Source organism: Dipodomys ordii, unplaced genomic scaffold (genome assembly GCF_000151885.1).
Source record: "Dipodomys ordii isolate 6190 unplaced genomic scaffold, Dord_2.0 Scaffold11, whole genome shotgun sequence".
Lineage (NCBI taxonomy): Eukaryota > Metazoa > Chordata > Mammalia > Rodentia > Heteromyidae > Dipodomys > Dipodomys ordii.
In genome coordinates, this window is record NW_012267227.1 from 6061512 (window position 1) to 6082967 (window position 21456).

Below are 21456 nucleotides of genomic sequence, written 5' to 3' on the forward strand. Positions count from 1 at the left end.
TGTGGCTCACACCTGTAATCCTAGCTGCTCAGATCTGAGAATCACCGTTCAAAGCCAGCCCAGGCAGGAAAGTCCATGAGACTCTTATCTCCAATAAACCACTCAAAAACCTGGAAGTGGCACTGTGGCTCAAGTGGTAGAGCGCTAGCCTGGAGCTGAAGAGCTCGGGGACAGTGCCCAGGGCCAGAGTTCAAGCCCCACGACCAACAACAAAAAAAGTAAAATTAGAGCCCGGTGTATTCCTGCACCGATTAAATTCTCAGCCCTTTACAGTCTCTGAAATAAAAATGAAAGGCAGACACAGATCCACTTAACACTCCCCCCAAATTTCCAGTTTTCAGTTGTATTAGAAAATATCATCGTTTGGCAGGCACTTGAGCACTCACAATAAATCATAGTTATGAATAAATCTTACTTGTCAAAAAGCAAATGTGTAACTGTTCCAAAGCGTCTGCCATTAGAATTCAGCAAGGCAGCTGTCAGCTGTTTTCTTGTAATTAAACAGCCAATGAGCAGCTAATTAAGACATATGTGTATACAGAAGTAGAAGTGGGTATGTTAATGAACTGTAGGAATCAATTCATTAAGTGAAAATTGTCAAAAGACCAAACATCAGATCAGCACTTTAGCCTGTGCTTCCGTGAAGAAGGAGCCCCAAGCCGGAGGAGACCCCCTCAGAGCAAGACCCCCTGAGCACCCAACAGCATGCATAGCTCAGTGGTCAGCCAGGGTACATGCCTGCACCCAGCTATTAATAACCCTAATAGGTAATGTCATGTGTATTTCCAAACTTTCTATGAAGTAGATCTAGTAATCATTGCTCCCTAACCTAAAGGGAAACTTGGTATTAAGTATTCTATAAATGCCATCCCCTTGATGTGAGCAAGATTTGCACAGCAAAATTGGAAGGTCAGAGAGTGGTTCGATTTGCCCATGTTTTTTGTCTCTGTGCTGTTGGGATGGCACATTAAGCAGTCTATGTTCAGCAGGCACTGGTGGCTCACACCTGTAATCACAGCTACTTAGTAGGCTGAAATCCAGAGGATTATCATTTGAGGCCAGCCTGGACAAAAAGTTCATAGCACACTACCTCAACCAATAAAAAGCTGGGCATAGTGGTGTGTACCTATTATCCTAGCTACAGGGAAATCATAAATAGGTGGATCACAGTCCAAGTGCACCAGACAAATACAAGAACCTATTCAAGAAATAACAAAAATGAAACAAGAAAAAAAAAAAGGCTGTCCCATGGCTGTAGTATGCCTCCTAGTAGAGTTCAAACCCTAGTATTACCAAAAGCAAAGCCAAACTAATAAACCAAACCCCAAAACGCTGGAAATGAGTCGTGGGTTAAGGTAATTCCTGTTCTGGAAAGAAGAATGTTTACACAAGTTTTCAGAATCTGTGGGTAGAGGAATGTATCACTGTTTTAAGTGAATGCTTATCAGAAATAGGGAGGATAAAAAAAAGAAAAGAAATAGGGAGGATTCCTTCAAACATCAAGGTAAGCTGGGATAGTCATCCACTTACTTAGGTCCATATCTTTAGCATATATATCACTGAATTAATTTCACACCGTTTGCAAATAAAATGCACACTTAATCCCACACAGACAAGCTGTCCTCACTAAATTCTCTCATTCATTTTTACTGAGCTCTTCCATCCATACCTGTGGTTGGAGCTGACCCAAGTCTATGGTTCTAATATGAATTTTTAGCTGATAATTTCATTTACATTAATGGCAGAAGAAAGTGAAACCACCCCCACACACTTCTGAAATCTCACTTTGTCGTCAGCAATGATGTGAGCCACTTTGTAGAATCAGATAATAGTTTTCCAAATCTGCAAGGAGATTTCCTCCGTGCATATTATAACATCCTTTTAACTTTAGTCTTGTTGTCATTTTCTGCATCCATTTTCAATTTTTGACCACAGCCAGGACATGGAGCTTTGGTATGTAATACTTAGCGATTTCCATAATGTAAATACATCATCTCATCACCATGCCTAGCTACCCAGGGCCATCTCATTGACTGCAGAGTAAGAAGAAATGAAAACTAGGCCACGGTTAACACTAATTTCTACCATCCACATATAATTGGCACAATAACCTCCCAACACACTGGCAAGGAGTCTTCAAGACATGGCAGCAGGTAGGAGCCATGGAACTCCTCTCGCCAGCAGTTTTGTGAGTCTAACCTTTAAATACTCAGCCATGAGTGGGGCAGCTCACTCTTGTCATTTCCAGTGACTTAGGAGATCAAGACAGAAAGATTAGAGTTAGGAGCTGACCCTAAGAAAAATTAGTAAGCTCCAAAATAAAAAAGGATGGGACATGCTCAAGTAGAAGAGCACTTGTCTAACACAGACAAAAGTCCTAGGTTGAAAACTTCACAGATACTTAAATAAGAGGGCATTGGATTTAAAATCACGACTAAGCTATGTGAATCCCAGTAGTGACACCTTTCCAGCTATGAGTTATAACCATTCTGAGGTCTACCTGTTTTTAATCTACAAAATAAAAGAATTTTAAAGTAGAATACATCTCTGATTCTTTACAAGAAGGAGCCAAAATACTTATGGAGACTGTTTTTTTAAACCATACAAAGTTATTTTTCTTCTAGATCAATAAAATTGCAATTTCATATTGTCCAAACTATATCCCAAAGGGAACAGATACTAATGTGTATTCTTTTAAGCGTGGTTCAGACCACTGAACTTAATATCTCTCATCTAATTTTTATTTCAATGTCTGCATGTTACCATGGAGCCGTGAGGTGGCGGTAGTGTGTCAAAGTCACACTAACTACCTGAAATTCATCATGGTGAGCTCTTTGGAGCCCACCATGTTCATTACCAAACAGCTCCATGGGTTTTAACATTAATGCAAAAGCAAACTTTCTTTTTATTGTGAAAATACTGTACAGAGGGGTTACAATTACATGGGCAAGATAATGAGTGCATTTCTTATCAAGCATTGTAGCCTCCTCCTTTGTTTCCCCTTCCCATCCCTTCCCATCATCCTCCCACCTCCCCCACCAAAGTTGTAAAGTTCGTTTTCGACATAACGACTTATACATCTCATTGTTGCAATGGGTCCACCTGTATCCCTATTTAAACGATTTGTTTTTCCCCTTCCCCTCCACAAGCAAACTTTCTTTTGTAATGAAGAATCCATTAGCAGCTCATCTTGCAGAAATCATAAAATTGCAAAAGGAGATACTTTATCTTCCCCAGATAACACATAGCTTCAGCCCTTTCTTGGGCGGACTACATACACAATACTTCACAAAACTCCATGCACTGGCTCGTCCTTCCCATCGTCTATGTGACCTCAGATTGCGCAGCCCCTGGAACTCACGTCTGCTGTCACTCATCTCCAGGAGGGATTCTCCAAGCATCTCTCTCTAATGGACAAGCTCCCGATTCTACATGTAGCCAGGAAGATTCCTACTATTCCCTTTTCTTTCTCTCTTCTAATCCCAGTCTGTCTTATATGTGGTTTAGCCTTTAATATTTAATCTCTTTCAACTTCCCAAATTATTAAATCTCTGAGAAACCCCTAAGGAATGTTGAAAAGATGAAATGTAAAAAGAGACCTACTCCTCATTTTCTTCAGAAAGTGCATGCAAGGGTTGATTTGAGTCAAGGAGGTATAGTGAGACTCTCACCCTGTAACCCCACCTGACCCCCCCCCATCTAGTAGTCAACATTTCTCCTTGTGCTAATGATTCTGTGATCTTATCCCAAAGAAGGCATCTTCTCTGGTTCTTCCTAGCTATACTACTCCCAGATCTTCTTAGCAAGCATTTGCTCATTGGATCTGATTGACCAATAAATTATGGCATAAAGTATCATGCACAAACTCTTCCCAGCTGAGACATCAAAGCAGAAAGATTGGAAGACAGACATTAGCTATAACCACAGCACCACTCTTCAAAGTAAATGTGGAATGCCTACCGCCAGGCCCTCCAATTTTATGGCACAATTCCTCAAGCTTTATTTATTTATTTAATTTTGTCGGTGGTGGGGCCGGAACTCTGGGCCTGGGTGCTGTCCCTCAGCTCTTCAGTTCAAGGCTAGCACTCTACTGCTTGAGCCACAGCGCCACTTCTGGCTTCTTCTGCTATGTGGTGCTGAGGAATTGAACCCAGGGCCTCATGCATGCAAGGCAAGCAAGCACTCTACCACTGAGCCACCTTCCTAGCCCTATTTACTTATTTTTTGCATGTGTTCTTGAATTTAGGGCCTCAAGCTCTAAGTTGGCATTTTTGCTCAAGGATGGTAATCTACCATTTGAGCTAACACCTCTACTTTTGGCTTTCTAGGGTAGTTAATTGAAGAGTCTCAGGGACTTTTCTACTTTGGCTGGCTCTGTGATTCTCAGATCTCAGCCTCCTGAGTAGCTAAGGTTACAGACATGAGTTACCAGGGCCTGGCTATTCGGGCTTTATTTTTATAATTTTTTTTTGTCGGTCATGGGGCTTGAACTCTGGACCTGGGCTCTGTCCCCGAGCTCTTCAGCTCAAGGCAGGCGTTCTAGAGCCACAGCGCCACTATTTTTATAATTTTTAAATTATCTTTAAAGTAGTTGTATAAAGGGGTTTCAATTCAGCATCTTAATTTATGAGTATGACTCATCTCAGGCATTTTTTAATGATGGTGACTGCTTTGTAAATGAGACAAAGTGATTGCGTGTAGATAGGTAAGGCGAATCCAAGGGGACATATTACTTCCAGACAGAAATGCCAGAAATGATGGAATCATAAGCAGGTGTCCCATGTGACTGTCAACCTCTATACCACTACAAAGCTACAGCTCTACAGGAGAATCTCATAAAAATGTCTGGGGAGCAGAAACCTGGGCCAGCTGAAAACAATTTCCAGAGTGAGACTTGTCTTACTACATTATTATGCAGTTTTTTAAATACTGATTTATGGCTGCCTTGTATAGCTAAAAGAATCCTGCTATACAAGGGAAGCAGACAACAGAAATAACAGTAGGAGACCCCAAAAATTCATCCACCAACATGACCTCATACTTGATGTGGGATTCTGAGCAAGTTGCTTCCCCCTCACAAAACTTACTTTCCCTCACTCTTACCCTGATAATGAAGGAAACTGCAGCACCTGGCCACGTTCACGTGTCACTATCCACATAACTCATGGGGTAAGCACTGTTCCATTGGTACCTAAGATTTGTTCTAATCAAATACCACAGGACACCCACATGTGGAAAGGACTTGTGGAGACACTGGTTATACTCCCAAATCTCTAGAAACAGAACCGATGACAAGCCATGCTGGGGGTAAAGGGGGTGGGAGGATGGAGGACCACAGCGGGGAAGCGTGGGGTGGATCAAGAGTCAGAGGGAGAGACAGGAAAACACAGGCCCAGGGCCTCTATTGTGCTTCGGCAGGTTTAAGATTGGCTAGTTTGAACAAAGAGGGAGTTAACGCATAGCCCTGTCTGGATCCTGGGGTGGCGAGGGCGGAGGACAACCGAAGCCTAATAAAGGAGACTGTTGGATATAAGTGGTTTGTCTGTGAAAGGCTCACTGTAGGGCCTGGTTAGGTCTGGGAAGGGCAGTGCCTTCAGGCCCATCAGTGACCATACATCTAAGCATCAAAACCACTGAAAAACAAGATACGATTAATGCCAGTCCTCATTAAGATCTGTCTATGTGTGCATCATCATGAGGCCCTCTCAAAGTTCCCTTGTTCCAGAAAAAACTGGTGGTTATATATGGCTTCCACGCAAACATTCTAGAACTTTGTAGTGGTGTGATATGAAATTAATAATGGGGAAACCAAGACACAGCATCCCTTTCATCAAGGTTCCAACCATTACTCAAGCTCTCTGTCTCAAGTTCCACACTTCTGGCTTTTGGCAGAAGTGAAAAAGTTGGAGAGGGCTCTGAGAAGAAATATTACAAGTGGGAAAGAGCCCAGAAAAGGAAAAATGACAGATCCTGTGACCTTCGACAGCCCACCAAATCCTAGTTCCACTGAGAGGAAAACAAGAAAATAACCAGACATTCTATATCTCATTGATCATGTCACAAATGTTAACAGTTTGAACGTGAAGCCCACAGTTCTACCTCAACTAACAGAAAAGCAAATAAAATTGTAGTGTGTGTCAGGACTAGGGCTTGAACTCAGGTCCTCTTACATTTCACTTTTTCCACTCAAACCTGGTGCTCTACTACTTGAGCCACACCTCTACTTCCAGATTTTGCTGGTTAATTGGAGATAAAAGTCTCACAGATGTTTCTTTTCAGGCTGGCTTTGAACCTGAGTCCTTAGATATCAAGTTTCCTGAGTAGCTAGGATTACAGGCATGAGCCACCAGTAGCCACACAAATAAGTTTCTGATTTGAGCCCTAAAAAAGCATGAGCAAAAGAGGGTTTGAGTAACGGCTGAGACTCAAGACAAACCTCTCAGCATTGACAGAGACTGTCTGTGTCACACTGAAATAAATGCCTAGCTAGGTGATCTCCCGGGACCTCTTTCAAAAGATTATCTGCTTTAATATTTTCTTAGATTGTCTCCACTAAACACAAAGAAGGCTTTGCTTCTTCTCTCTGTTTTCACAGGAAGGGGTGGCGGGTGTGGAGAGAGAGAGCGTGCACTTGTAGGTATTTTGAGAAGAGACCACTTTACTGAAGAGGCCAGACTTGACATAGGCACATCTAAAGTACAATAAAGACAGGCTTGAGAGGCCCAGCTCTTAGCACTGCTTGTATCTAGGTTAGCAAGTGCGCAAGAAGAGGTGAAATCAGAATTCTGCCCCATACACACCTTCCCGGGATCATTTTCCGACAAACTCATAACTGAGGCTCAGTACATCATATGCAATGATTTACTCCACAAAGGCTCCTGGTCACCACACAGAGAAAGTGGTCATGCTAAGACTGGTCTTTCAAGTAGGTTGTATGCCTTTCTAACTGTACATTGTAGTAGGATAAAAAAAAAATCTGAGTGCACATGGGTCAAAACGGCTTCGAGAAAAACCTCTTCAAGAGTACTGTGGTCAAGCTCACCAGGGTTTTACTCTCTCCTGTCCACTAGTGTTCCCTCCGCTGTAGTCATCCATCCTTACCACTGAAGCTTTGAGATGCTAATTCTGTCCTGTATACTTCCTGTCTATACATCACAAACATGACCAACTCCAGCTGTACACACACCTCACTTACAAAACCCCTGTAAGATAGGTCAACAATGAAAATATAGGCTACCTGGGTGCCAGCGGCTCACACCTGTATTCCTACCTACTTAGGAGGCTGACATCTGAGGATTGCTGTTCAAAGCCAGCCTGGCCAGGAAAGTGTGTGAAACTCTTATCTCCAGTTAACTACCAAAATTTTGTGGAAATGGAGCTGTGGCTCCAGTGGTAGAATATTCACCTTAAGCTCAAAAGCTCTGAGACAGCACCCAGGCCTTGGGTTCAAGCCTGAGGACTAGCACAAAAACAAAAAGCTTTTTAGTGTAACATGATTATAACGTTCTAGATTATGGTATAATTGCTATGTCCTTAACTCTGAACATCCCAGAGAGATGTTTTATGTTTATATATTAAAATTACTTTGGCAATAAAGATTAAAGAGGAACCAAGCACATGACTTTCCATCATCAGTTGCCAAGAACAGGAGCTTATTCTGGTGCCTTTTACATGGGCAACTATCGAAGTTAAAGTTTTGCATGTATAAGGGATGCAGGATTAGGCTCTGGGGATCAATTTTCCTCCAGGAAAAAGAAGTGACTTTAATTTCATTAATGGGCTCCTGGATGATTCTGCTACGAGTCGAATTCTCCATTAAATATTAATGCCGCTCGGTGCTGAGGATGCCGCCGTGAGCATCATCGCACTCACACTGACACTAACCTGCTTTCTGTTTTGTAACTGAATCACAGGGCTTTTTCAGGAGAAGTCAGCAAAGTAACGCCACCTACTCCTGTCCCCGGCAGAAGAACTGTTTGATTGATCGAACCAGCAGGAACCGTTGTCAACACTGCCGGTTGCAGAAATGTCTGGCTGTGGGGATGTCTCGTGATGGTGAGTGCTCTCTCCCTCTCACTCTTTCTCTCTCTCTCTCTCTCTCTCACACACACACACACACACACACTCACTCACACAGTTGGGAGTGGTACCCAATCAGAAGGTGGAAAGATGCCTTCAAAAACAAGGACCAGATCTGACAGAATCAGCTCCCTTCAGAGAACTGGCAGATTTCTCCCTGTGATCGATGTAAGTCGACTAGCTGATGGAAAGAGGAGGGGGGAATAGAAGTGACAAGGCTCATAGCTGAAAAACATTTCAGACATTGCAGGGGTGTGAATTGGTTAATCCTAAGTATGATCTAGGAGCCTTCATGAATATACCTCCAATAGGCATTTTCCTCACAGAGTAAATACAAGCCAGGCTTATCAGATCCCTTACTCAAAAGTTCATGAACAGTTACAATGAAAGAGATCTTTTTTGTTGTTAACTAGATTTTTTTTTTTTTTTTGTCGGTCATGGGGTTTGAACTCTGGGCCTGGGTGCTGTCCCTCAGTTCTTCAGCTCAAGGCTAGCGCTCTACCACTTGAGCCACAGTGCCACTTCTGGCTTTTTTTTTTCTGCTTATGTGGTGCTGAGGAATGGAACCCAGGGCCTCATGCATGCAAGGCAAGCGCTCTACCACTGAGACACCTTCCCAGCCCCAACTAGATCTTTTGAATCACATGGCAAAGTCAAATATTTCTCCAGAAAGGGTGAAAATAGTGCAGATAATGGCTTGATGACAAATGTGCCTTTCATTGAAAAGCTATTTTAAGCTGGGTACCAGTGGCTCATGCCTGTAATCCTAGCTATTCAGGAGGCTGAGCTCTGATGATCGTGGTTCAAAGCCAGCCCAGGCAGGAAAAGTCAGTGAGACTCTTATCTCCAATAAACCACTCAGAAAACCAGAAGTGGCGCTGTGGCTTAAGTGGTAGAGCGCAGCTTTGAGCTGAAGAGCTGAGGGACAGCGCCCAGGCCCAGAGTTCAAGCCCCATGACCAACCAAAAAAAAAAAGCTATTTTTAAAAAATAAGGACTGGGGGGCTGGGAAGTTGGCTCAGTGGTAGTGTGCTTGCCTTGCATGCATGAGGCCCTGGGTTCGATTCCTCAGCACCCCATAAACAGAAAAAAAAAAAGCCGGAAGTGGTGCTTGGCTCAAGTGGTAGAGTGCTCACCTTGAGCTGAAGAGCTGAGGGACAGCGCCCAGGCCCAGAGTTCAGGCCCCACAACTGACAAAAGAAAAAAGAAAAGAAAAATAAGGACTGAACAATAGCTACCATTTAATTCTAGAACATTTCAAGATCTTCCTGGAAAACTATTCTACGTGCACTAGATAATCCACATCATGTGGAAACTGTAAAGCGAGGACAGCAAGTGCATTTGAAGGATTCCTCTGAATATACCAGCGAGCTGCCTGAAGAAAAGGCACACCAGCTCACACCACTGGACGCTCAGGGGAGGAATGTCCTTAGGGTCTGTAGACCACCCAGGCAAGAGACTGCGCTGTGCACGAGTACAACAGTTTTAGCCAGGGGCTGGTTGCTCATACTTAATCCTTGTTATTAAGGAGACTGAGATCCAGAGGATCTCAATTCAAAGCCAGCCTTGGCAGACAAATCCAAGCATCTCCAAAATAACCAGCTAAAAGCAGAGCTAGGAGGCATGGCTCAAGTGATAGAGCACCAACCCAGCAAGCAAGCTGAGCAAATGTGTATCCCAGAATTCAACCTTAGTACCCACACAGGAAAAAAAAAAAAAACATAGGTCTTGGAGATACAAGTTACATAGAACCTCACATTCTCAAAAGTTTTTAAGACAAACAACTCTGCAGATTCCCCTTCCCATGATCATAAACTGACAAAGGTAGACATAGCTCATTCTCAGGAACCCTTGAGTTAAAATTACAGCTTGTGTTTATTCTCTCTTGGTCCTTTCATTTCACTTCCTGGATGGCAGGATTATTGCTAATATTACAGCAAAAGTGGAGTTGAAGCAGAGTGTCACTCCTGAATATTCTCCTGCAAAAAATTTTCAGCATGCCTTCTGAAAAACTGACACATAAGAAATATCACGTGCACAAGTCAGGCACTGGTGGCTCACACCTGTAATCCTAGCCAACTCAGGAGGCTGAGATCTGAGGATCAAGGTGTGAAACCAGCCCAGGCAGATAAATCTGAGAAATTCTTATCACTGGTTAACAAGCCAAAAGCCAAAAGTGGAGGTGTGGCTCGAGCAGGTAGAATGATGGTTTTCTTGCATGGAAAAAGCTAAGCAAGAATGAGGACACCTTCTTGAGTTCCAGCCCCTGTACCAACACCAAAAAATAGTTGAAAGAAAAAGAGGAGGGAGGGAAAGAAGGAGGGGGAGGAAGAAAGGAAGCAAGGAAAGAGAAGAAGGAAGAAGGGAGAGAGGGAGGGAAGGGGAAAGACAAAGTACAGTTGTAGGGGTGGACTGAAGCTGGGAGCTTGCCTAAACTTAGAGTCCTCCTCAGCCTGACTGTTAAGTTTCTGAGTGGTGAAAACTGCCCTGCTTCCAGAGGGCAGGAAAAGACGCCACCTGCTGGCCAACGTGCTATTTCCTTCATGCCCTGCCTCGTGCAATTATGCTGCTGGTCAGAAAGATGAGGTTGCCTCCCAATACAGAATCAATTTAACCACAACCAATTGGGAGAACTAAGTCCCTCTGGCAGAGGCTTATCTGCATCTTGAGTCAAGCTGAGAAGTAAATTAGTGGGAGAATTCAGACTAGAAAAATCAGAGGGTCTTTTTTTTTGTCAATTGTCTGGGGGCCTCAGAAGGACATGGGGCTCTGAATAACTCAGAAGTAAAGAGAGGCCCTGCAAACACAGACCCACCTGACAGTGTCTCCGGCATGTCGGCCTTCTCAAATTCCTGATGTTCTCTTTCCTGAATAGCTAAATGAGCAAAGAAGGGTTTGTCACCTTCAGATAGGGCAGTGATGTGTGCCTGTAGGTCCAGCTACTTTGGAGTCTGAGGCTGGCCTGGACTCCATAACATGACCCCTACCTCCAAAAACACCACCACCACCAACAGAAGAATCCAAAGATTGCATAGTAGGAAAGAACTACTTCTTAAATCACACTCAGATGCAATTTAGGACATTACAAAGGCACATCTAACCTGCTCACACCTTTCCATGCAGCTCCAGATCCAGCTGTTAGGTCAGAAAGCTGCTTATGTGAATGCCCAAAACAGAGAGCTCAATGAAAACTCAGATGAGAACCCCTTCTGCTTCAGCATACCCAAAGAGTCCGGCATCCCTGTTCTTAGCAGTCAATACTGGAAAGAGGCAGAGGAGCTAGAAGAGCTAGGTCAACTACATGGATGGAGATGAGCAAACACATTAAGTTCATCTCTTGGTCCCTAGCGAATCTCAGGGTCCATAGCAGCAGGAAAATAGAGGCAGGGCTCTCTTCCCCCTTCCTGGGCCTTTTTATGAAACAGATACAGACAGGTGTGGCCACCTGGGCACACCATCATTATTCTGTGGTAACTCAGGTTGGCGTTGGACAGTGTCTTAGATTTTAAGGGCACCTAGAAACACTAGGGAGTGGATAATGAAGTCTAGCTGGTTGTTTATGGTGTGGTTTGGCATTTTTCTTTTCTTGTAGCTGTCAAATTCGGCCGAATGTCCAAAAAGCAGAGAGACAGCTTGTATGCAGAAGTGCAGAAGCACCGGATGCAGCAGCAGCAGCGAGACCACCAGCAGCAGCCTGGAGAGGCCGAGCCGCTGACACCCACCTACAACATCTCAGCCAATGGGCTGACAGAGCTGCACGATGACCTCAGCACCTACATGGACGGCCACACCCCCGAGGGCAGCAAGGCCGACTCTGCTGTCAGCAGCTTCTACCTGGACATCCAGCCCTCCCCAGACCAGTCCGGGCTCGATATCAATGGGATCAAACCAGAACCCATTTGTGACTACACACCAGCATCCGGTTTCTTTCCCTACTGCTCCTTCACCAATGGCGAGACTTCCCCAACCGTGTCCATGGCAGAACTAGGTAAAGATGGGTTTGCTTCACACTGGCTTGCTCTGCACATGCCCCTTGATGTGAAATGGGTGTGTCCCATTTTAACATCTATTAAAGTGATACAATTTACTGGGCCAGCTGTAGTGGCTCAAGCCTATAATCCCAGCTACATAGGCAGGCAGGTGGGGCGAAAAGATCATGGGTAAAGCTAGCTTAGGCAAAACGTTAGCAAGACACCTGTCTTGCTCTCCATCCTCCCAGCTACAAAAGAGAGAGGAGTAGGAATATACATACCAGCTAAGGTAAAAAGGAGGCCCCATATGGAAAAATAACTGAAAGAGTTAGGGGTGTGCCTCAGTGGCTCAAGTAGTAAAGCAGTAGTCTTGCAAGCTTGAGGACCCGAGTTCAAATCCCAATGCTTCCCTCCACCCTTCTAGGAAAAGAAAATCAAAACTGCAGCAGTGCCACTTCAAATTTCAGCCACCTCCCCTTGCTTTTGTCTGGTGACTATACTAAATACATTGATCTCAGTTCAGAAATGAGCCAAAATGATGCATGTGCACAGTCCTTAAATTCTGCTGAAAACAGTAAGTCCTGGGAACGGCCGGGTTCACTTAGATATCTACTTTAGGTCTATCCAAGGCATTGCTGTACACACACACACACACACACACCAAGGCCACCAAAATAGTAGCTGTCCACACATTGGCTCTGGCTGTACACCTTTTATAAACCACAGTAGCACAGTAGAGTCTTACTCTCTAAAATCTACTTTTTGTTTTTAATCAACACATACTAATTGTGATTATGGAGAGGGGTATGGCATTTTGAATCATACAGCTGTGTAATGATCAAATAAAGTACATAGATATCTCTTACCTCATCGTTTCTTGTACAGTGAGAACACTCAAAATCCTCTCTGAGCTGTTTTGGAAGGTATAACTGCATTACTATTATCTATAGTCTTCCTGTTATGCACCAGAATATTGGAACTTTTTTCCTCTTATGGAACTGTAATTCTGTACCTGTTGGCCTGTCTCTTGGCGTTCCCACCCTCCCTCACTAGACTTGAGCACGTCTAATACGAGTTCTGATTGTCAAGATCTCCTTGCCCGGGTCCCATATTTAGGAATGTCAGCAACCAACTGTCCCCGGTCTGGAATAACATATCCTATGTCCCCCAACCCCCTCCACCACTTTCCATCATTAAGGTTTGCTTTCCTGTGGCTACTACAGATGTCAAAGGGAAATAATTAGCTTCTTTTCTTGACAAAGTGCTGTGAGATTTTGAGCTGGGTGACAAAATTGATGTATTTCATTTGAGGTTCTTAGATAGGCCCAAAGGAAAGTGGGGGGGGGGGGGAATACACCATATTCTTTTGTGTCCTCTTGCTGGGACACAACTGGTTCTTGAGATGCATGACCTAGAAATGTGGTCACCATGAACAATGGAAAGCTTCCCATTGCCAGGAAGGTATGTTTACACCCTTTGCTGTATTTAATTGATTTTTAAATGTAGCACTGTTGTCAGAAAGGGGAATGAGTGTCTTTGCGGGTGAAGAATTTGACAGCCTCTTTGCAGTGATCCCTCAACCGAGATCACAGCCTTTGGCATATTTCAATGAGCTGCTGGGGAGACAAGGAAGCAATAGCAAGGAGAGAACGAAGGCTCCTACAGAAAGGAAGCAGCAGGCTGACAAACCCCGAAATCCTCAGGTCACAGGTTCCAACCTCTACACTCTATAAAATACCTTTTAAGTAAATTTGTATTTCCAGAGAAATCTCGCTTCTGTTAGAACAAATTGAGTATTCTCTACAGGTTTTTTTTTTAAATACAAGTATCTCTTTATGGGTCTAAATTTAAATCCTTGAGAACCATTTTAAGCCTGGTCTTTAACCAGTGAACAGCTACTTGTGTATTACAACTCTTTTGATTAGCAGAGAAACTTCTGAACTAGAAGCCAAGCTGAGCACAGGTTGGTTTGATTTTTTTTTCTTAGACTAGAACAAAAAAAAAAAAAAAAAGAGAAAAGAAAACCTTCCCCTTTTGTCATGAAATCTTGGTTAGCTGAGACTTAAGCAGAATTGTAATAAGAATAAAATTTTCTGAAGTGAATGAGAATTTGAAGGAAAGTGGACTTGGTCCATGAAGAATGACCTTAACCATAAATATTAGTGGCTCATCCTGTGTACTTGCCCCATAGGCAGTCCTAAAATAAAACACTAGGGCTAGCCACGTGTTGGGCCTCAGCTACTCAGGAGGCTGAGATCTGATATTCAGGGTTCAAAATTAACCCCAGGTAGATAAATCCAAGAGTCTCTTATCTCCACTTACCCAGCAAAACGCTAGAAGTACAAGTGTGGTTCAAGTGGTAGTGAGGTCCCAAGTTAAGCCCCAGTACTGACACATGCATACATGCACACATGTACACACACACATCTACAGATCCATAGGGCTTACACAAGGTTTGCCCTTGCACATGTCAGACACTTTGATGTGGCCAGAAATTGCTGGGCTGCTTCCCCAAGGGTCTGCCCAGACCTAGTGGTTACCTTACAGCACCGGCAAGGAATCTTGGGTCCCTAACTTTGCTCTTTTCACATGAATTGTAGCATCTCCCAGTCTGAATTAACTGAGACCTTAGGGTAAGGAGAACCAGACTGAAAATTAAACCAGAATTTTCTGGATAAGATAAAATCAAGCTTTAGTTTTCTTAACTCTTATGTGCAGAGTGGTTCAGGAAGCTAAAAGCAGCATACAAATGCCCAAGACTGATGGTGCCTTCTTCAGAGCCACCTAAAATTACTGGATTATTTCCATTTAAGTCCTGCAATTGCCCTTCACTAAGTCTCTTGACTTGGATTTAGGCTAAAAGTTGTTAGCAGACTTGTAAACACATGACATCAATTCCACACTAGGAAAATAAAGCATAAAGTATCCTGAGTCCAGTTCTACCTTCCAGTGATAGTACTCAACACTCTTTCAATCACAATAACCAGCCATTTTGTTCTGAGGGCTGTGGGTGTGTCTTCATGTTGGCTAGGAAATCTTGTCCTTTATGTATCGCTGATTTACATACCCTAGATCAATAATCTCAGCTCATGTTTTTAAAGGGCTGCGTTTGCTGCTACAATTGTAGTAAATGCCTATGCAAGAGAGAAGTGATACATCAGACATGAGACAATTGTACCAAACTTTACATGATAGTACCTAATTAGACACCGTTCAGATCAATTGTCCAGCCCAGTGTAAGTTGTATAAATGCAAGCTACAGTTTCCCCTCCTATAGATTAGAAAGGTTGAGCACAGACTCTGAAACCAGATTGAATTTGACTCATAGCTAGGACACCCTGAGGAATGTCATCTCTACTATGACTCAGATTTCTCATCTGTACCATGGGAGAGAGGACTGACACCTTTCTCCAGGAATTATGAGGATTGAGAAGATGAATGTATTCAGAATGGATGTAATTGTTGGCTCTTGGCGCAGAGCAAAGGGGCATAAAATGTTCATCACTAATGAGTGGACCGATGAGATCTCAAGTCTTTCTCACTCAAAGTGTGTAAGTCAGAAGCCAAGAGTGTATCCAAAGGCTCTCTGTGTGGATGAAGCAGTTCTGCTTGAGAGAGGAGCTCCGTCCCCAAACCAGGTCCTGTAATGAGCATCTTAGGTATTTCACTGTTCCGTAAAGTTTCTCTTCCAGGCCACACCAGCTTATTAACTTGTAGTCATTCTGACCATAGTCAGATTTTTAAAGTCACCATGTCTCTAAAATCTTAAGACCAAATCTATTGTGAACAGGCAGGCAGTGAATTTGTGCAGATGTGACTGCTGCCCTCTACTGGTACAATATGTGCAGTGAACTGTTGCTGGTTTCACTGGCTGTTCTTTAAAAGTCAGTCTCTAGTTGTCAGCTTCACAAAGCTGGAGACAAAACCCAGGGTGTTGGCCATGCCAGACAGGGACTCTCCACTGAGCTATGCCCACAACCCTGAAAACATTTTTTAAAGAAAATTACAATGAAGCAAGATGCTGACAACATTAACTTTAAAAAGCAACTTCCCATCTTTCACCCCGTGTAATCCCAGAGTTACCCTGTGAACATTCTGATTTTTTTCTCATAAATGCAAAACTTGCTCCATGTCATGGAAGATATTTTAGATATTATTTCATTGGAGAAAGTTCACTAGTTTGTACAGTAATTTTCTGATCTCTGAGTCCTGTCATTTTTGTCTTCAATCTTCATAACCATCATCTGTTCTAACACACATAATCTGCTGGATTCTCCCTCTGTTCATTTCTCTTTACTTTTTTTAAAAAAAATTTTATCGTTACAGTATTTATTCATGCTGTCTTAATGTTTCTGTGTATCTGCAAATAGAGCTGCTAAGATTTATTGTTTCCGTGTCTCCAAGGAGATTTTCCTCTCAGACTCTCTTTAGGTAAACCTGCTCTGTTTTCACACACAGCTCCTTCTGGAAGAAAACAGTAACTAATTTGCAAACAGACACACTGACTAGGGTTGCCAAGTTCACGTTTTTTTAAGTAGCTTGCTTATTATATATTCAAGACCCTAGGAGGGGGAATCTTTGGGCACGATTTCATGTTCATGAAATTTCATGGGTTCTTTTAAATACATCTGTGGGCATTCTCCTCCTTTCCAGAACAATTATTACCAACCCATTTCATGCTCCGTCCCTCATATCTACATGCCAGCAGCCTTCTACTTGCTTCTTCTGACTTGGCCTCTCTGCTTCAATCCAAGCTCAAAATTGCTTGTCCTCTGTCCCCAGGCACAAGAGTTCAGTTGGCAACTCTCACTAGAAAATCCTGCCATTTGCTTGTTGCCATGTCATTCTGATTAAAGATTCTCAAGCAGGCTAGGTCTTGACCACCTCTGGGATGCACATGCATCCACATTTCTGAACTCGAACTCAGGGCCTGGATGATGTCCCTTAGCTTTTTCACTCAAGGTCAGTGCTCTTCCACTTCAGCCACAGCTCCACTTCTGGACTTTTAGTGGTTAACTGGCGATAAAAGACTCATGGACTTCAAACCGTGATCCGCAGATCTCAATCTCCTGTATAGCAAAGATTCTAGGTGTGAGTCACCAGTGTCCGACTTCTTTTCTGTTTCAGCACTATTATCTTAATCACATTTGACCGTCCCCCGAAAATGTCATGTTTGTTCTTTCATCCACCGGACATTCTACACAAACTAATCATCCACACTGGGGGGGGGGGCTCTGCCTGCCAGGCTTAGCTGTCCTTCGGTGTCCACTTGGAAGGGTCCTCTTCCACCAAGAAGCAGCAGTCTTCCTGAGTCAACACTGACCTCTACCACTTATTTTTTCGTTATCTTGTGATGTAATTTTGTGTGTGCGTGCACACGCGCACACATGAACATACATGTGTCCAGCCTATACTACCAGCCTGAACTCAGGGACTTGACTGTATGTCTGCTTGTGTGACAGGACTGAGGCTTGAACTCAGGGCCTGGGTACCATCCCTGAGCTATTGCACTCAAAGCTAACACTCTACCATGTGAGCTACATCTGTACTTCTGGCTTTTTTATGGTTCACATGAGTCTCATAGACTTTTCCTGCCCAGGTCGGCTTTGAACCACAACCTCCTGAGCCACGAGGATTGCAGGCATGAGTCACCAGAGCTCAGCTGTAATTCACTTTCGTATTTCATGGTCTACTGACTTGAATTACCTGTTTCAGTTTTGTCTGCATATATCCCTGGCATCGAACGTGCTAATGTCGTCTGGTCCTTACTTTAGTCTACTCCATCCTCTTGCGCTCAGGTGTAACAATACAGCGCACGCTATGTGACCCTCCCCATTCCTGCCTGCTCAAACTCACGAACTCTCACAGCAGCCCGATAAAACAGAGAGATCTACTAAACTGCCCTCCCCTTTACTGATGAGGAAGTTAAAGCACAGAAAGGCTGAGCAACATACCCCAGATCATACAGCAAGTAAGTCACAGGGCTGAGGTACAGACCCGGCTCATCTCTATCCAGAGTCTAGCTCTTTACTTCCCTCATCACTAGCTCAGCGTTATTTGGCCTGCCTCTAGCAGGATAAGCAAATGCAGAGTCGTCGTCACTGACAAATATCATTTCCTACTTGTCCAAGCATAACCATTCCCTTGAGTGTCATTAAAACGCCACCAAGTTCCCATCCATCATTTTCCCATTCTTAAATAGGTCAATAGTTGTTCATTCCCAGACAGTGAAGTAAATGCACCAAAAAAAAAAAAAAAAAAAAAACCAAGCTCAAGGTTGGCCAAGTCTTTGAAGTCATCCAGCCATTGACACTGGCTTTGCCAAGGCCCTGTCCTCCATCCTCAAGTTTCCCAACACAGAGTGATCTCGTTTCTTCTTTCGATAAAAGCAGTATGGACACTCATCATTCCTTTTGTGCCATACTGGGGAATGAACCCTGAGAGTAGCACTGTCCCTTGGCTTTGTCCGCTCAAGGCTGGTGCTGTACCACTTGAGCCGTACCTCCACTTCCTACTTTTTTTGCTAGTTGACTGGAGATGTCTCTCTGATTTTTCTGCCCACTATCAGACTTTTCAAATCATAATCCTCAGATCTCAACTTCCAGGGGGGCTAAGATTACAGGTATGAGTCACTAGCATCCGGCTTACTTACTACTTTCTAAAGCAAATAGTAAGGAATCACTGTTCATCAAACAAAAAAGTGGCTTTCTGTATTTGTGACTTCTCCTTTTCTCCTTAGAACACCTTGCACAGAACATATCTAAGTCACACCTGGAAACCTGCCAATACTTGAGAGAAGAGCTGCAGCAGATCACGTGGCAGACCTTCCTGCAGGAAGAAATTGAGAACTATCAAAACAAGGTAGAACCCGAAGGATTTTCCTTAAGACTGTGAAGCCACATTGGGAAAGGGTGTAAGAGATTGATTTAAGCAAACAGAATGAATGGCTTTCCTCAGATATCAGATTTCTGCTTAACAAAATCATTTCTTCCAGAGCTTGAGGCTTTGTTGTCGTCACTGAGATGTGGCGATTTCTTTTTGGTTTGTGTGCACACACATAGCTCCCTCTGTGTGTCAACACAGAACCTGATCAAACACTTCCCAAAGTCTGTACAAACTTGTTCTATTCTTCCAAAGGAAGATTTTTAAGGTCTAGAAGTTGATGTCAAAGGAGCTCAGCCTCATGTTACCAGAGGTTGACCAGGAGTTTAGAAAGCATATATAAAAATAGAGTTTGGACGGGTGCTAGTGATTATACCTGTAATGCTAGCTAATCAGGAGGCTGAGATCTGAAGATTACAGTTCAAAGCCAGCTGCAACAGCAAAGTCTGAGATTCTTACCTCCAATTAACCACCAGTAAACCAGAAGTGGGGCTATAGCTCAATGTGGTAGAGTACTAGCTTTGAGCAAGGAAGCTCAAGGACAGCACCCAGGCCTCGAGTTCAAACCCCAGGACCAACCAGAAAACAAAACAAAACATACAGGGTTTGGTAGCTAAGATCCTAAGTCTGATCTGAATCTTTTATAATGAATCTGACCGATGGAGCTGCATCTTGCCTTTTTCCATACAATACTGATTGAGAACTTCTGAGAATCCATTTGCCTTTGGCAAAAGAAGACCTGGGGAGTGTTCACAGTAATCAGAGATTCAAGTTTACAAAAGAGCATGGGGATTATCTAGGTTAATTCCCCCCTTCATGAGGAAACTAACATCCATAGAATATGGCTAGAGTATGGGAATATAAGGACCAGGCTGGGATTCCTAGCTCACAATTTAGTGTTTCTCAGACCCTATTTATTATAGAGATATACACAGTCTTAAAGACATTGTCTGTAGATAAAGTCTTAAACCAAGTGGGAAACAGGCAACCCTGAGATTAAACTGTAGTGTGATTGTGAAGGGAAATTAACAGGCAAGGTGGGAACTACCAACATATTACTTTGCTTGCCTTTGAGGTAGCAGATACCCTGTTCTCCAAAGCTACATAGCAGAACAAGAAAGCAGTTAAGACACAGCAAGCCATACGAAATGGCATTTCACAGTGGGCTGTGTGCGTGGATTTGAATCCAGCTCCTCTAGCTCCTACCTGTGAAATGTGCTCCTCCATTGTCAGATCTAGACAATGAGGAAGAAGTTCTTATGAAGATGCTGAGTTGAGGATGTCATACAGATGGGCACCCTAATACATTTTACCATTCTCCTATTCTTCCCCTCCTTTTCAGTACTGTTGTTCAGTTTCCCAAGCAAACGGATTTGTTTCAAAGAAGATCCACTTTTACCATTCTGTGGCAAAACACGTATGGGCTAAAACATATATGGGCATGTGTTGTTTCCCTGACTTCTGTTCACCTTTTCTGACCTGTATATTTGTAACATGTTACTCCTGTCCCATTGTTTACCACACACCCACACCCACATGCACACACACACACACAAACTGTAAGAGAATAATCAGAGAAGGAAGAAACACAATCCTTATAACTGGAATAACAGGAAAACTCTGCATGGGTCTCTGTGTGAGTCCTCTAGGCATTTTGAATCAATTTTCCAAAGGAGGATATTAGAACCCAGCAGTCCTCAAAGCCATGGTGCCACAAGTGTTGGGCAACTGATATAGTCATGTGTTTCTCCCTCACAGCAGCGGGAGGTGATGTGGCAATTATGTGCCATCAAAATCACAGAAGCTATACAGTATGTGGTGGAGTTTGCCAAACGCATTGATGGATTTATGGAGTTGTGTCAAAATGATCAAATTGTGCTTCTGAAAGCAGGTATGTGCTTTACAAGAGGATTCTAAGGTCTCTTCCTAATGTGCTTTCCTTCTGCTCGTTAGAGAAATTGCTTGCTAAGGAAGGTGTCAAGTGTGGGGATTTTTTCCCTGCTAATGATACGGACTCAGATTTATCTTAGCAGAAAGTTAAGTCCTAATTTTTTTCAAGATTTTTAAAGTCAGGTTCAGGCACCATGTCTTTCATTTTGCTTCTCCTGAGTGAAAAGTTTCAGTTGAAAGACACCACCATTCCTGAATGTAATCATCTCCTGCTTCTTATCCCTTCCATGTGCCAACATGCTATCCTGTTCGGGAGAGGCTGGCAGAGTTCAGTAATCCCTTAATTTGGGGATAATAAAGAATACTAAATATGAATAAATGATGTTCTAACAACTCAGACTGTCATTCCAAGGCAAAACAGTATTAAGAAAGCTGGGTGCTGGTGGCTCTCTCCTGTAATCTCAGCTACTCAGGAGGTTGAGATTTTAGGATTGCAGTTCAAAGCCAGCCCAGGCAGGAAAGTCTATGAGACTCTTATCTCTAGGAAAAGCCGGAAGTGGTTCTTTGGCTCAAATGGTAGAGCTCTAGCCTTGAGCAAAAGGAGCTCAGGGTCAGTGCCCAAGCATTTAGTTCAA

General features: G+C 43.3%; 1 protein-coding gene across 1 annotated transcript in view; it reads left to right on the forward strand.

Annotated features, from left to right (window-relative positions):
- Window positions 1–21456, forward strand: part of Rora (RAR-related orphan receptor A) — a 92415-nt gene that overhangs the window by 66457 nt on the left and 4502 nt on the right. The window contains exons 3-6 of the mRNA XM_013010222.1: window positions 7914–8055; window positions 11671–12066; window positions 18789–18910; window positions 20690–20822. Of these exons, the coding sequence (XP_012865676.1) occupies window positions 7914–8055; window positions 11671–12066; window positions 18789–18910; window positions 20690–20822 (793 nt within the window). The remainder of the gene's footprint in view (window positions 1–7913; window positions 8056–11670; window positions 12067–18788; window positions 18911–20689; window positions 20823–21456) is intronic.